This window comes from Mus pahari, chromosome 4 (genome assembly GCF_900095145.1).
Source record: "Mus pahari chromosome 4, PAHARI_EIJ_v1.1, whole genome shotgun sequence".
NCBI lineage: Eukaryota > Metazoa > Chordata > Mammalia > Rodentia > Muridae > Mus > Mus pahari.
In genome coordinates, this window is record NC_034593.1 from 139,974,242 (window position 1) to 139,992,124 (window position 17,883).

The following is a 17,883-nucleotide window of genomic DNA, read 5'->3' on the forward strand; positions in this document are numbered from 1 at the left end:
TCAAGGAGCTTACAATCTAGTCTAACAGACACACATAGAGAGACAGGAAAATCCAAGGTAGCATGTCATACTGGGGCACAAGTAGAAAACGGGGTCTCAGCCTTTCATTTTATTTATTTATTTTTTTGCATTTACATTTTAATACCCTGAGTAGGTGGGGGAGTGAGCTTTAGTCAAGGGACTTAAACTCCCTCCTCCCCTATTCTAGGCCAGCCAGGGGGCACATCTACAGTACCTTGTCTTGTAGTGGGACCGACTCTAGGACCTACTGCTCCTCTTCTCCAGGAGGCTCTACGCTGAACCCATTCCCTAGACAGGTCTTGGGTTACCAGCCCAGCAGGAAAACCTGACCAATCCAACACTGCAGTCAGACCATTGAGGGCAGAAGGATCTGGAGGAGTAGATGGTGAAGACACGGGGGCTCCCGAGAGGCAGGAGGATGACGGACAAGACTATTCAGTGTGAAATACTCAACCAGGGAGAAACTGGGACCTTCCTCAGGGAGACCCAGACTCACTCCCCAGGGCAAACATGTGGAGAGGTACAACACAGGTACACAGCATGCCTGCATTCTAACAGAATCTCTACATTTCCCCTCACTTCCTACCATTCATTTGACTTCTAAAAGTTCCTTGAAATGTGAAATCATCATGTTTATTTCAATATGAGATTCTCTGTCTCCATGCTGATGGACTTCATGTGGTTCAGAGGAACATGAATCTGGCAGTGACCTAAGGGTACCAAGAGGCCACACAAGTGTACCCTTTAGGCACAGGGCTTGGCTGTCTTTTTCATTTGGTTTTATGAAGGTCTGAGCTTTTCTTAGGACCTGCATGTCCCTGAGTTGATCTGTTTCTGTGCCCAGCCCGAAGGAGTATAGAGCAGGATGAACAAAGCAGGGGGCTCAGCTCCCTAACACCCACATATAAGGATGGGAATCACACAGCCAAGTCCCCATGCAGCACACTGAATATTTACCTCCTAATGTGCTTTTAATGTGCGCTTTCTTGGGTGAATATTTACTGTAGAATATTAAATGTGAGATTCCTCTTTTTATGGGCCATTTGAAGTGATTGATTCTGTTTGCGAATTCCTGTATCTTTGCCCATAATGGCTATCTATTGTAATGGCCTCTGCCAAATGTTCTTGTGTTGAAATAACAGAAGCCATGGATCGCCCAGCTGTGGCATCATATTATTGTGGTCTTAAAAGCTGGGAGGCGGCTGACGGTACCACTGGGGAGAGAGGGGGAAGGTAGCGTGCCAAGCCGAGTGAGCGGGGCCTCAAATACCCTGGAATTACTGGAGCCTGTAAGCAGGGTTGTGTGTCCTGTATCAGAGCGTATGTTTAATGGTGTTGGGTGGCATTAAGTTGGACGGTTGTGAAATGATAGCGGTAAGACATGAACTCAATTGCCCACAACCAGGTCCATCAGCACAAGCCGTCCGCTCTCGGCGTCTTCTTTAATGCAGCAGTAAAACTGCGACCCAAGTGATCATTTCTTACACTTAGCTACACTATGCTTTGAAAAAAAATACATGAAGTTGCATATTATAGCTACAAGTGAATTTAAAATATTTTTCTGTGACAGAGCCAAGACTTCGGGCGTTCGGCTGCTTTTTATTCTTGTGAGTATTCGAGGGAAGGAATTAGACAAAGGGCGTGTCTTGATGTTCATTGTGGGTTTTTCTCCCTTAAACACACACACATATATACCATACACACCCACACACCCATATATACACACCCCACATACACACCCCACACATACACGCATACCACACACACATACATACCATACACACACACACACATACACACTCACATACATACACACCACACCCCACATACACACACCACACATACATGCACACCACACATACACACACCACACATACACATACACATACACCACACACATACACACACCACATCCCCACATGCACATACTAGCCCCCACATACACACATAAACACACATACCACATACACATATACATACCACCACCACATACATACACCACACATACACGCACACCACACACACATTGCACATACACACACCTATATACCCACACATAAACACACACTACACACATACATACCACACCCACACCCATACACCAAACCACACACACATACGCACACTATTACACACACACACACACACCACCCAGAGATACCCAGACAGTAAGATAGTAGATCAGGTCAGAGAGTATTCTTATCCTTGGTAGCCATGCTTTTCCAAAATTCCATAAGTATAGGAATTATCAATGGAACCACTTATATTTCAACAAATAATCTCTTGGAGGGATTGTGAAGTAACTTGTCAACCAACTGTGCAGTTCACACCCTTCTTCCTGTGTATATAAGAAGACTAAACAGGAGGTTGTGCTATGGTAAAGTAAAATTCATTTTCCTACAGAAACTCAGAAGACACTTGAAGAATGAGTTCCACTGTGCCTTGGACAGCCATTTCATTTTTTTCTCTTTTTCTTTTTTACTGACTTTAACTCAAGCCACACCACAATAACACTTTGTCTTTGCTGTCTGAATACCTGGACTGTATTTGCATCTCCACAATGGCACCCTGCATAATGAATAGTTCTACTTAATGGACGGGAATGGGACATTATCACTAATTAAAGAGATGGGAAAGAAGTGGTGATGTGAGACACATTATTCACAAGCCCTGTCCTGTTTGTAGAGCAATGCTTGTTCCCTCACAACATTAGCTGCTGCCCTCTAAAGGGACATTAGACACACTAATGTCCCTTTGGCAGTACGTAAAGAAGAGTCTAGCATTTCTTAGTCTTCTGAGCAGTACAAGTTTCTAAAATGAAAGTCTATACTATTTGATCATGGATTTGAATGGAGAGAGGAGTCCTTCATATTATTCCAAGACTTGCAGCCGGTGGGTGGGAACCGTTTCGTGTTCTCAAAACATGGGCAGCTATTGGTGCTGCCTCCAAGCCCTGCCCCCAATTTCTCACTTTCTTAAAGAATCTAGGGATAGTAGTTAGGCAAGAGAGACCCAGGAGGAGGCGTGATGTCTACCCAGAGGACCCTGACTGGAAGGTTCCTCCTACTGTCAGCGCCACATCAATCCAAGTGTCTAATCCTCCTATAAATGAGAGGCTCTGACAATCTTAGATTTGCAAGAGGAACTCGGGATTTTATCCTGCATTCTAGGGAAGAGGGAAGTAGAATTCAGAGAGAAACAGCTCGTATTATCAGTTGCTACTGAAAAAAAGCTATGGTGTCTTTAAATTTCTCTCATTAGCATCTTTTTGTTTTAATAACACAGTTTTTGGGTTTCAATTTTGTTCTTTTGGACATTTATGTACATTAGAAAGTGTTATAGCTGTTTTTGTTATGAAACAGCAAATTGCCTGAAGCGGAGAGGTTCAAACAATGTTGCACATTTCCACGTCAAATACCGATTTCAAGCTAATAATGGGCTTTGTGAAATCAGTAACTCATCAGCCAGATCCTAGCCCATTCCAACCACCATTCAGGATTAAAGAGTTAGGAAGAATAAATTGCCACATAATCATAATCTATAAAAATACTGCCTAGAGTACACTAAAAAACTCTCAATAAATAAATAGCAGACATTTGCTTTATGAAAATCATTGGAGATGTGCTCTTCAGAAGCATGTCCATACTTTCAGGCCTTTTACAAATCACAAAGTCTGACAAATGACAAAGACTGGGTCAAGTTAGGTTTCTGATAGAAAAGTCTTTTGACATGGGTATCTGTAAAGAAAAGCAACTAAAAGTGGCCGGCTGTTCCCGGTTCAGTTTCAAAGGCAATACTCCCAGAGACCTGGGGTGTTCCTAGCCATGGCAGTGTCACTGAATCAAGGCTTCAGTTGCTCTTTCCAAGAGACAACACTCATTAGCACGTATGCATTCTGGAATGTTCTCAGGCCGCTGGGATCTGTCCATGGTGCTGAAGGACGCCGCTCTTCTCAGTCGCCCATTCAGTTCCCATCTCCCTGCCTAGAGTTTAAGTCCGTCCTCTCCTAGCAGACAGCGTGGACACTGCTGTTCACCACGTTCACCCCTCAGAACACAGGCTTATCCTCGGCATGATTCACAGGGGGTGATTCTGGTTTCCAGTCTGGTTGGAAAAAGTGAATGTTGAATGTCCGTGCCCAGTTCTTAAACACCCGTTTCTCTGTAATGAAACGGTGGTGACTGCCCTTGCGTCCTCGCTCGTGAGAGAGGTACATTGTACATTCATCAGGTCCTGAAGGCTCATAGTAATGATAGGGTACGGAAGGATGCTTTGGGTCCCTGTGGGAGGAAAGTGGAACAACTGTTAAAGCAGAAGAGAGGAAAATAATGCAAACACCCAAGCCATACCCGACATGGAACACATTTTTTTCAGTGTTACTGCAATAAGCTGATAAACACAAACCATATTTCCTCATCAAAAGAACTTCAGCTGATTTTTTTTCTGGCATTGAAGTAATAAGAAAATGGAAAGGTTTTGAGGATGTAAAGTAAGCACAGCATCAGAGAGCTTAGGAATGCACTGTGGGATGTTCAGGTCCCAGGGCTTAGGCACTGCAGGGGCACAATTACACTTCTAGTTGCCACAATTATAAGAAACTTCTGAAAGCCTGAGAACTTTGGAAATGAAACCAAACCAAAATCAGGCTGTTTCCCTTCCCCACTGCAGCAGTCCATTTCCACAGGGACTTCCACGATAAGGCAAGATTTAAAGGGCAGTACATGATTTGGGGCGTCTCTGGAGTCCAGCCCTAAGGCATTCCAACCTGGCTCTGTTTCAGCCACACAGATAGCTCTGGTTGTCAGTTATATCAACCCTCTCCCTACTTCACAGCCTTTGCATTTCAGGATGACCACCTGTCTGGGATTTTCTTATAAATTCATCCTTCTCTCTGTTGGGAATCAGGTGGATCCTCCTTGTGAAGGTTTGAATGAGAATGGTCACTGTTGGGTCATACATTTGAATGTTTGATTCCCAGTTGGTGGACTATTTGTGGAAGATTGGAAGATGTGCTCTTGTTAGGGAAAATGGCATACTGGGTGAGGGGGGGTAGTCAATTGTCTGTCTGTCTGTCTGTCTGTCTGTCTGTCTGTCTGTCTGTCTGTCTGTCTCGGTCTCTGTCAGTCTCCCTCTCTCACATTCCCTCTCACTCTCTCTGCTTTTTATTTATGCATCAGGATGTAATTTCATCTACTGCTTAAGTACCACATCTACCTGTGTGCTGCCATGCTCCTTGCCATGATGATCATGGACTAAACCTCTGACACTGTGAGTAAAACGGAAGTTAAATGCTTTCTGTTGTCAGGGGCCTTGGTCATGGTGTTTTATCACAGCAATAGAACTGTGACTAAGACACTCCTCAAGGGCCTTTGCTCGTACCCCTTCACCCCTCTTGTCAGTTTTCCTGTTTATTGTCTGCCCTAAGAACAGGGATTCACCTCATTTCTGAGACTATGCCTAGTGTGGAGGCAATAAATAGTATTTGAATTTCTGTCCTTGGAGTGAGTGATCAGCTGAATGCCATGCCACCATAGACATTTTCTCCTCCAACAATCCTAAGTCTGAGTTTATCAGGTAAAAAAGAAGACAGACAGCAGACAGCCCCTGTTTTATTCCAATTGTTGTAGATGAGCCATATGTCTAGAGAATAGTTGTCTCTTGGTCCAGAGAATCTCAGCTCTCCCTTCCCTTCATAGGAGACTGACACCCTAGTATGTTTTTCTATCTCTCCCATTTCCACCTCAAATAAAAACACTGGATTGATTTCTTCAAGGTGGTAGACCCAGTTCTGATATGTGGGTTGGGGGGACCCCTAAATGTGCTCTGGTGTTAGATTAATCTCCATTTTAGATTAGCGCTCCCTCTTCTGGACTTAAACAGTAGACAACAAGTTTCATCAAGGTGTTGAGCAGACAACGGAGGCATATCCCAGTCTGCTACCACATATATCCCAAGATTATGAATGCAGCCTAACATAAGTGCAGATCACTGTGGTGGTCTGAATAGGAATGCCCACCCCAAAGTGGGATACACAGTCTCCATCTGCTACCTTAGGATTGAGATGTACAACAATCAGCCCCTTCTCTAGCACCAGCCTCCCTGGAGGCTGTCATGCTTCCCACCATGTTGATAACAGACCAAACTTTGGAAGCTGTAAGCTAGCCCCAATTAAATGTTTTCCTTTATAAGAGTTGCTTCAGTCATGGTGCCTCTTCACAGTAATGAAAACCTAACTAAAGACAACCATGATGTCATGTCCCAAGGTCAAAAGGTTCAACACTTCCTGCTAGAGACTCCAAAAGGCCCAGGATGCTGAATATCTTATAGTGGTCTTTCAAAGCCTGATGCCTGAGGGCCCTTCTCTAAGAACAGAAGCTCCCGTCCCCAAGATGTTCCACCTCCCAGCAACTCTCCTATTCTTTTTCTTTGGAGAAGATCAATACTCAAATGAGTTTAAGAGTAGCAGCTTTCCTGGGTCAGAGATCAAAGTCTTTTATCAGGAGAGGTGTCAAGTCTGTAACTCCAACAACAATAAAACTCTGGGCAACTTCTCCTCTTAGGTTAAAATTGTCCCAGGAAGAGAGGTTTATTTGTGTCATGTCAGCCCAGATGCTGTGCTGAGTTTACACTTTGCGTGTCTAATAATCCTGTCTCAGATCAGGGTCTGCTCACCCGCTCTGTCAGTCACTGCAGATTTCTATCTACTCTAGACCTGGAATAACGCTGAGGTTCAGTAGGAAGCATTTCCAGTACAGAGAATTCATGTTGGTGAAAACTCAGGTTGTAATTGGCCACTCCTTACAAACAACAACCAGGGAGGGGCCAGAACAGCTGTCGTGGTGGGTGCTACGTGTAATCTTAGTACTTAAGAGGCTGAGGCAGGAGGATCATTGTGAGTTCCAAGCTACCTTGGGTTATCAAGTGGGACCTTGTCCAAAGCAAACAAATATCAAAACAGAAAACAACAGCAGTAAATAAGTAAACTAAAACTCAAACAAGACAATAAAAGCCAGGGAGTAGGCTTATGTGAAATCCATCTCTGAGGTTCCTAGAGCAAGGTTTGGGAAAGGAAGGCTGCCAAACTCATTCTGCCGGGCTATGATGGGGCTAACCTTCTCTCTCACATCAATTCAGGTTTTCAATGTGATTCACCTAGGTTTTAGGCATCTTACTGACATCAATCTACTAAGGAAACAATTAGGTTTCTAAAAATATCGTGTGATTGATGTAGTTCCTAGGAATAGAAGGTAATTGGAAGTCGGCTAAAGGATGTGCAGGATCAATTTCCTTATCCAAAAGGACCATCTCTTTGAATGAAAGCTTATTGGGCTTTATATTGATCACCTAGAGGGAGATTAGATTTATGGGTTTGGGTATCATGGTTACACAGGTGTCCGAGTGGGCCATTCTTGGGAAAAAAAAATTGTTTTTGTCTTTTAACACTTTGTGGTGGTTTGAATATGCTTGGCCCATGGGAAGTGGCACTATTAGGAGGTGTGGCCTTGCTGGAATAGGTGTGGCCTTGTTGGAGGAAGTGTGTCACTGCGTAAGCCAGCTTTGAAGGCTTATAGTGCTCAAGCTCCACCCAGTGTGAAAGACACCCTTTTCGGTTGCCTTTGGATGGAAATGCAGAACTCTTGGTTCTTCCACCACCATGTCTGCCTGCATGCTGCCTTGCTGCCATGATGATAATGGACTGAACCGTGTAAGCCAGCCCCAATTAAATGCTTTCCTTTATAAGAGTTGCCTTGGTCATGATGTGTCTTCATAGCAATGGAAACCCTAAATAAGAAAGACCTTGGTACCAGGGTCCTGGGGTATTGCTGTGATTGGCCTGACCATGCTTTCATTTGGAGGAATGTTGATTTGGAACTTTGGAAAGCAGTGGCATGCTTTAAGTGGGAGTTAGTGGGTGATCCTAGTAGAAGCATGGGAGACTGTGGTGCTGAGGGAGATGTGACCTGTGGGGGCCTGGCTCCAGAGGTTTCAGAGGAAGAGAATTTTAGTATGTGTCCTAGAAGAATTTTTGAGACTGTTCTTGGGATATTTTGGCGAAGAATGTGGCAGCTTTTTGCCCTTGTCTGAAGACTCTAACTGAGGCTAAGGTGAAGAGACTCAGATTAAATACACCAACAAAGGAAGTCTCAAGTCAACCAAGTTCAGACTCTATCCTGGGGTTTACTCTTATGAGGAACATTTTGATCAAGCAGCAAGCTTAGAAAGAAAAAAACAAAAATGTATGGTTCAAGTATTAAAGGGGCAACAACAGGAAGTGCAATGGAGCTAAATCCTGTGTTCAAGGATAATAAACGGAATGAAGAGAGTGGTGACCTCAGGGCAGGATCCCAACAGCTAAGCTTACGTTTTTTAGAGTTGAGCAAGGGGTAGTTATAACATGTTAGGGGTTATCATTACCTGGTTACTGTTTTCATTTGGACTTTTGATCTGAAACTATAATCTGTTTGTGATGGTCACTGTGATGGACACTGTGTTATTATGGTCACTGTGATGGTCACTGTGTGATGGACATTGTGATGGTCACTGAGTGATGGTCACTGTGATGGACACTGTGTGACAGACACTGTGTGATGGACACTGTGTGATGCATGATGGTCACTGTGTGATGGACACTGTGATGGGCACTGTGATGGGCACTGTGTGACAGACACTGTGTGATGGACACTGTGTGATGGGCACTGTGATGGGCACTGTGTGATGGGCACTGTGTGATGCATGATGGTCACTGTGTGATGGGCACTGTGTGACAGACACTGTGTGATGGACACTGTGTGATGGGCACTGTGTGATGGACACTGTGATGGTCACTGCGTGATGGACACTGTGTGATGGTCACTTGTGCCCTCCCCCCACCAGCCTTGAGCTGGCTCAATGAGACCTTGTTTTCCACGGTAGCCTAGCCTGCCTAGGGTGGAGTCTTCTGACCTAGGTGAAGTCTATTGTCCTGCCACACCTGCAGCTTCCTGCAAGAAGCCACTACCTGCTGAGAGGCTGAGCCTGCTTTCTTGAGGAGATCCTGACAAAGTGACAGGATCCTGGCATAGTGGGGGATGAGTTCCCCCCTTTAAAAGTCAGACCCTAAAATTAAAGTTGAGGCTTGATCATTATTTCTCTCACTGTCCTTTCCATCCATCCCCAGCTTTCCTTTCAGGAACCCAGTAACCTGTGGCCACTAGTGACTACAGGTGGTGCCTAAATGAGGGACCTGAATACAGAAAGACCGATTGAGGGACACTGTCTTGGTGGAGCTCCACAGAAAACTTTAGAAGTTATGTATCCCACATGGTGGTAAGCAATGTACAGCATTAATGTTAGCGCTACAAATTTCATCTTTTGAAGGCTGTTGATCACAAGGGTGCAAAAAGGATACAGGCTAAACTGAGTCGGTATTGGCCCAGCACTGATATCAGCTAGGGGCTGACAGTGGAAAATGGGACTAGAAAATTCTAAACAGGCATTTGTCCACAGTCAAGAACTGCATCAAGCAAGAGGAGTAGGGCTTAAAATAAAATAAAATGAAATAAAAAGAATAAAGAATCAAAACGACAAAAAGGAGATGCTAGATATACAAATGACATGAGAAAGAGAGATCAAGAGAGAAGGAAAATGGATTTCAGAGCTCTCCTAGGGACAGAAGGAAATTGGACCCTACAGGAGACATTTTTAGTTCTGGTTACATCAGGTTCTCTACCCTCTCTGTATTGTCTTTCCTTGGTGCACCAATCTGTCCACGTGTCAATTTGTGTCTGTTTTTGTTGTCTGAATGACTGTTGTTCTATGTTTCATGTTGAAAAGAAAAAATGTTTAAAATTTAATCTGCTGTCTAGCCATCTCTTGATTCCTTCTCAGTTTGCACAGCAGAGGCTGATTAAAGTTGCCCAGCACCTTAGCCAGGAGTGAAGCACAGCAGGAGAGGCCCTGCTGGGAAGTTGCTTTTAAAAGGAACCAACCAGCAGCTTCTTAGTTCTAAGGCAAATAAAATGATAGTTGTTTTTTCCTAGAAAAATTTCTGCAATTGTGATTATTGGGTTCAGCAAATGACAAAGTGCTTTTTATCTTGAAATTATAGCTAGAAAAGGTAAAAATTCTTTTTTTTTTTGGTCTAAATTTATAAGATTTGTGTAGCCACTCATTTGGTTTCTGACTGGTCTTAAAGGTATAAATATGCTTTGCATGTCTTGGTCATAGAGTATTGGCTTATAAGTTATTATGCATAATTAAACAGATATAACATTGGTAACAAGGAAGTTATCTTTAAAATGCTAACTCAGGGTTGGAGTCATTTTTAACAACAACATGTGGCATGAACCAGCCCAGGAAACAAGGCCTCTAAGATACTTTTAATTGGGATAATATTTTATGTAATTCTTATCCTAAAAACTAGACTTAAAAGGGATAATATTTAAAACAATGTCTCTTTAATGAAGCATTAAAAGTTGTAGTGTCATGTGTCCACATATAAGAATTGGCAGCCAAACTTTGTAATGCGAAAGTGATGCTTTTTGATATTGAGAATAGATTGTTTAAAATTCGGTCTTGCTTTCCAAAAGTTGTGATTATGCTCTAATATTGCAAAAGAAAGTTACAAATTATGGTTAAATTGCCAGTGTTCCATTGGCTGCAGTTTGCAGTTTGATCACAAGGTCAGGATTCTTAACTCATCCATATATTGTAATTAGGATGATTGCAAGAGTAATAAAAGTTAAAAACAGCTGTGACCAGTGTGGGCCTGTTGCCCCTTTTACACAAGCCTTACTGGATACAGTGGTAGAAGCAAATTTAACCCCCCAAGGTTAGAAAGGAGATCTCAGTGGAAATTTATTTGGTATCAAACAGGCTCCCGGTGAACTGTTTCAAGGAGTTTGTGGATAGGCTACAAAAAACAGCTAGTAGAATTTTCGGAGACCCTCAAGCAGGGGTTCCTTTTGTTATACAATTGTCTTATGAGAATGTCAATGCAGCGCTCTATTGCCATCCGGCCATACTAAGCAAAGACAGACTTATCTGTATGTATTTGTCTTTGTGCAGAAATTGGACCCTCATACAATCAGGGTTTGGCTATGGCTGCTGCCTTGCAGGGCACCTCAATGCCTACAAGCAATACTTTCACAACACGGAAGTTATAAGGAATGTTTTAAGTATAAATCATCTTGGGAAAGACTGTCTAAAAATTAGAGGCATAGACAGTAGAATTGCTCCCCTGGAGTCTGTCCTCACTGCAGGAGGGGTAATCTTCAGTCCAGGACTCAGGCAGTATGCTCAGATTAAGAAATATTTACATTTGACTTCATGCAAAGCTCAGAGCAGCCTCAGTGAGGCTTGTGTGGCATTTCTTTTATTTTGCAAACCCTGCCTAGGGAAGTTTTGGGGGGCCTTGCCTCTGGGGAATTATTTTTAAGCCAAAAGAGCATTATTACAGATCTATCCAGGTATTGCTCAAAGTAAAGTTTAAACTTAAGATTTATGAAAGGTCAATGAGGCTGTGGAACTTGTAGAGGCATTACAATCTGGCCTGCCAACTCCATATAGAATTATTATGGGTTTGGAAGGTTGTTGTTGTTTTTTCCTTTGCATCCTGATAATCGTAAAGGGTTTGCTTCTAGTGAGGTCATGATCACTGAAAAGTTTTGCCTCTAGGAGTGGCTAATAGCCTTACATTATATAAATTCTTTTTTGTCTCCGCTTCAATACAAGAAGTTAGGACTTTGAACCTTTCAGTGTATATTGTTTATTATGTGGAGAATATTTTATCACCTAATCCCTCTGAAGGGGAATTTTACTACCTTTGCTCTTATACAACGAGCTTTAAAGTTTTGGCAAGTAGCTGTTGTTCCAGAAAAGTTTCAGAGGCAATATCTTTTTCTGTATTTGGGGCTCCAGTTATATCCTAGAAAAATTGTGGCACAGAAAACTCAAGAAAGAAAAGATGATGTACTTACTTCAAATTATTTTCAAAAGTTTCCAGAAGATGTTAATTGGCTAAGACCTCGCCTTAAACTCACCTCTGGAGGACTTAAGCCTTTGTCTGATGTTGTCAAGTGTGATGCAAGTTAACTGGTGAGACACAAATAGCTTTGCAGAGAGTAGAGGAAGCTTCTGTAATCCAGTGTTAGCTGCTTATTTTAGTAATTGTTACTCAATGTGCCCACAGCAGTTCTTTGGCAAAAGAGAGCATTAATGTGGATTCATCTTTCTTCATCTCCAAGTAATAAAATAAAAAGATTGTAGGATAGAGTCATGAAGGTATTTTTGAAAGAATGTCTTAAAAACCTGACAAGACATGTATTCCTTGTTTCAAACAGCAATTAATTGGTTATAAAGAATACTGATATTTAGCCTATTACATAGCAAACTTTTTAGGTAAAATTGATAATCATTATCCAAAAGATAAGTTGTTAAAATTTGCTTCTGTGCACGCTTTTGTATTTCCTGTAAATTCATGTATACATCCCATAAACAATACATCTACTGTATTAATAAACAGCCCTTCTGTGAGAGAGAAGTATATGTGATTGGATCACATGTTTATTCTTTTGAGTTTCCTCTTGCTTCAGCACAGATAATTGAATTGTGTGCTGTAGCCAGTGTTTTGAAATGTTGAAAAAAATCAAGCTTTAATTTGTATACTGTTAGCCAATATATGTATGTGGGCTTACAATTGCTTGAAATTGTTCTGTTTTTAGATACTGCTAATCTCAAATTTTGCAATTGTTTATGCATATATAACTCAAGTTAAGAGAAAGTACTGTTCCTTTAAAGGACTGTTTTTGGACATTTAAGAACTCATCCTGGACTGCCTGGACAAGACTCCTTAAGGCAATGCCACAGCAGATTTGTATCCCAGGAAAATTATAGGCCTTACACAAGAACTATTGGCCATATAATCTCATTCTTTACATCATCAAAATAGTGATGGCTTGATATGATAATTTGGTATTTTTAGAGAATATGCATGTCAAATTATAAACACTTGTTCTCAGTGTCCTCAGTATCTACCTGTACCACATAATGGTGTTAATTCTCAGGGACTTGTACTTATCAATTATTGCAAATGGATACTCACATTTATGGCTTTAGAAAAATAAAATATGCACATGTGACTGTTGATACCTTTTCAGGCTTTCTAGTTGCAATTGCTTTAACAGGAGAAGCAACTAAAAATGTAATTAGTCATTACCTGTATTATTTTTCTGGGCTTGGTGTTCCAAATCAGATTAGAACAGATAATGGAACTGGCTACCACAGTCAAGCATTTGAGATGTTTTGTCAACAATTTAATATAACCCATATTACTGGGATTCCTTATAATTCTCAAGGACAAGGTGTTGTGGAACTTTTAAACAATACCTTCTTTAAAAACAAAAAATGGGGAATTATACCCTCCAAGGGCACCAAAAACACATCTTGCCTTTGTCTTTTTTTTTTTTTTTTAATTTTTTGCAAACTGATGCTAAAAGTCAGTCTGCAGCATCTCACCATTGGCATCCAGTCACTTCCAGTTCATATGCCATGGTTAAATGGTGGGACCCCTAACTAATACATGGAATGGTTCTGACCCTGTTTTAATATGGGGGAGAAGTTCTGTTTGTGTTTTTTCACAAAAAGAAGACAGAGTCCGATGGTTGCCTGAAAGATTGGTTCATCAAGTAGACACAGATCCCGAGTCTTCTAGTAAGTATGATTCCAATTATGGAGCTGTCACAAAATCTCTATCAGCAGCTGAGTTAATTTGGAATGTAGCGTCCACTCTTACTGGAGAAGTCACAGTTTTCTGTTAATTCTCAAAGCCAGCTCCTGCTCACTGGGTGGCCAGACCTTGGGTCTAATCTTGTTAATTTGCAAATGAATTGAATACCTGAGACATCCCTACAGACAACCTTAATCCTCTTTGCTCTTAACTTTTGACTTGTATTTTAAGCAGATCAGTTACCTCCATGCAGGCTCGCCTTCAGCAAAGCTCAGTTATGACAGTTATTCATTGCTATGAAGAAATGCATTCAGTGCATATTGTGGTTTTGGTCTGAATGGGAAAAATGTGTGCTATGAGATCCAGCAGCCAAAGACAGTCAACTGATGATTCTATGGCTCTTATCAACCTAAGACAGAGGCCTGTGCCAAGAGGCCATGTTTGTTCATAATAAACACTAAAAGGTCATTTTTGTACAAGCTGTTCATAGCCTCTGGACGGGTAAGAGAGTCTAGGCTCAGTCCTAAGCCAGGCACGGCTGCCAGCCGCCATAATTACCAGGCAGGACCATAGAGCATAAGTAAATCTTATGCCCCAGTCCAGCTAATTTTTAATAAATAAAAAGGGAGGAACTCTGCCCTCCCCTCAGCCTTGAGCAGGCTGAATCAGACCTTGTCTGTCACAGTCCGCTGTCCACCTAGGGTGGAGTCTTCTGACCTAGGTGAAGTCTATTGTCCTGTCGCACCTGCAGCTTCCTGAAAGAAGCCACTACCTGCTGAGAGGCTGAGCTTGCTTTCCTGAGGAGATCCTGACCAAGTGACAGGATCCCGGCATAGTGGGGGATGGGTTCCCCCCTTTAAACATCAGACCCTAGAATTAAAGTTGAGGCTTGATCAGAGAACTTTATCTTGGCTCGAAATTTCTTTCACTGTCCCTCCCATCCATCCCCAGCTTTCCTTTCAGGAACCCAATAACCCGTGGCTGCTGATGGCTACAGTCACTGTGTGATGGCCACTGTGTGATGGTCACTGTGAAATGGATACAGATCCAGAAACTACAATCCAGAAATTGGGGCACACCTGTGATCTAGATCTTGAGGCTGGAAGACACATGCCTTTGATCTGTATCTTGAGGCATAGTGACCATGAAAAGTTTCAGCGCAGGCTTTGTGTTACATGCCTTTAGTCCCAGGAGACAGAGCCAAGCAGATCTCTGAGTTCAGGGCCAGCCTGGAACAGAGCAAATTCCAAGTACAGAAGAGCTTAGGCATAGGCATGGTGGTACAAGCATTTAATCCCAGGCCTCAGGAGACAGAGGCAGGCCGAGCTCCAAGGTCACGGAGGGTTTACAGAGCAAGTTCTAGGACAAACAAGCGTTGGCAGTGAAGGATGTAATAGAACAAGGGGGCCATGGTATAACCCCAGAAATTAGCAGAGCTCAGCAGCTTTGGCCATGGGACTCTGGCTTTAGAGTCCACAATAAAAGGGACTACTAGGACAACTGATGCTGGTTACTTGGAACTAAGAAATTAGCAGTGATCAAGAACAGACCAGCATGGTTGGAGAGATGGCTCAGTGGTTAAGAGCACTGACTGCTCTTCCAGAGGTCCTGAGTTCAATTCTCAGCAATCACATGGTAGCTCACAGCCATCTGTAATGGAATATGATGCCCTTTTCTGGTGTGTCTGAAGACAGCTACAGTGTGTTCATACACAGAAAGAAAGAAAGAAAGAAAGAAAGAAAGAAAGAAAGAAAGAAAGAAAGAAAGAAAGAAAGAAAGAAAGAAAGAAAGAAAGAAAGAAAGAAAGAAAGAAAGAAAGAAAGAAAGAGAAAAGGAAAGAAAGAAAGGAAGAAAAGAAGAAAGGAAGAAAGGAAGAAAGGAAGAAGGTGAAATCTTCTGGGAAGTGTATTCTGAGAGCACAAGGAAGCCGTATTCCAGGTACAGATTTTGTGCTGGCAGTCAGACTTGGTAATACACAACAATCACCCAGGTGGCCGGGGAGTGATGGTGCACGCCTTTAATCCCAGCACTTGGGAGGCAGAGGCAGGCAGATTTCTGAGTTCGAGGCCAGCCAGGATGAGTGAGTTCACCCTACAGAGTGAGTTCCAGGACAGCCAGGGCTACACAGAGAAACCCTGTCTCGAAAAACAAAACAAACAAACAAACAAAAAAAAGAATCACCCAGGTGCCACTGGATTTGAATGCACAAAGGGGTCATGGAGAGCAGCTGAGGCTTGGTGCTGTGAGGGGCCAGGAAAAGCCACTGGTGGAAGAACTGAAGTTGCCAGAATTGAAGGGGCCATGCAAAGAACTTCAAGTACCATAAAGAAAGCCTATGAGAGGCTATTGGTGAAGCTTAGTTTCAGTGGAAGACCCCAGTGTATTGGAGGTACTAGTTCCAAGAACAGCAGCAGCAGTAGAGTGGAGTCAGCCAGAACCTAGAGTGCTACAGAGGGCAGTGCTGGAGAAGGGATGCCAGCCCTTTTAGGAGCCTACAAGGTCATGTGTAGATCCCAGACATTGGAACAAGAAGCTTTGATATTGAACTTGCCTTAGAGTCCTCAAGATATTAGAGATGCCAAAGCCATGGGATAGCTGCCAAGGAAAGCTGCTAACAGGGAGAAGCACTGGCCCAAGAGAAACAAGTTCGTTGCAGTCAACAAAGATAAAAGGAATTAGAGATCTGAAGAGTTGTTTTGGCATCAGACATGGAGATGCAGTGTTTGGAGTTTGCCCATCTGGTTTTTGGTCTTGTTTTGGTTCAGTATCTCCTCACTATGACGTTTTGGAATGGTAGTGTATGCCCTGTGAGGCTGGAACTGTGTGATCTGCTTCCTGATTTAGATTTTATAGGGGATTACAGCTAAGAGATTGCAAGAATCTCAGAAGAGACTTTGAACTTTAGACTTTTCAACAATGTTGAGACAGTGAGTGACTGTGGGGACTTTTAAAGTTGGACTACATGTATTTGGTATTATTCTGTGCACCCCGCAGACTCGTGTGTTCCCACGAGCCCATGGAGTGAGGGGATGGAATATGGCGGTTTGAATACGCTTGGCCCATGGGAAGTGGCAGGATTAGATGGCTTCACCTTGTTGTAGGATGACAAGCGCCACCCAGTGTGGAAGAGACACTCCTCCTGGCTGCCTGCAGATCAAGATGCCCGTTCTTTTTAAAGAGAGCAGGTGAAGAGATGGAAGGAATTAGCATTCAGTGCACATGGGTGCTTTAAGGAAATCTTACCGCTAGCATGCTGCTCCCATAGATTCTGGTTTAAGTCATAAGGAGAGGTCCCACACAAGTGGGTTTTGAAGTGCCTTTAAGTTGAGCATCAAATTAAATAGCAGCACTATTGGATAATCAAACTCATGAAGTGAGATAAATATCTACAGTCACATGAGGATTGCAATAGAGAAGTGAGAAATAGAGAACTGGCTGTCTTAAAAGAATTACAGAATAATATTTTTTTTAAAAAAAGGAAGAAATACAAAAATAACCCCCCAGGATAGTACAGCCATTGTTGAAGGCAAGATGTGCCAACAACCCAATGTTTGCAATGAGATGGGAGAAATATGCTATCTGCAAGTATAACCCTCATGATCTGTGTTAAGGACCACATGAAAGATAGTCCCTGTACAGTGGTGAAATTCATCAGGAATCACACCAATCAAAGAATTGTCAGCAGAGGGAAGGAACAGGAACACAGACCCGCATCCCACCCTGGTAACTTAGAGACTCAGCTCAGGCCAAGTCAGGATTCTGGCTGTGCTGCTAAAGGAATTTCAGGACTCACCACTTTAGTGAAGTAAAGTTCGTGATGCTATAAATGACATTTTAAAATTTAAGCATGAGGATTAAAGGAAAGAGAGGCACTCAGAGGAACACATGCTGAAGTAGGGGTGTGTGCTCTGCAGAGGAGCATGGGGAAAGTAAGACACAACCAAGCATGGATACAGGCTCCTCAGGAGAGACAAGCAATTAATTATCCCAGAATTAGCCATTTATCCCATGTCAGAAGCTCCTCAAGTTACTCCCTCCCTGCCCCCAAAGGTTACTAAGACTGGTTTCCCTCTCTCTTGATTGGTGGCTCCAATCCCTGCCCCCAAAGGTTGCTAAGACCATTTTCCCTCTCTCTTGATTGGTGGCTCCAATCCCTG

At 42.7% G+C, this 17,883-nt stretch overlaps 1 protein-coding gene across 1 annotated transcript in view; it reads right to left on the bottom strand.

The window, feature by feature from the left end:
* Nucleotides 1-3,269: 3,269 nt before the first annotated feature.
* The window catches only part of St6galnac5 (ST6 N-acetylgalactosaminide alpha-2,6-sialyltransferase 5), a 167,783-nt gene continuing 153,169 nt past the window's right edge, over nucleotides 3,270-17,883 (bottom strand). The window contains exon 5 of the mRNA XM_021196379.1: nucleotides 3,270-4,301. Coding sequence (XP_021052038.1) covers nucleotides 4,070-4,301 — 232 coding nt within the window. The 3' untranslated portion in view covers nucleotides 3,270-4,069. The remainder of the gene's footprint in view (nucleotides 4,302-17,883) is intronic.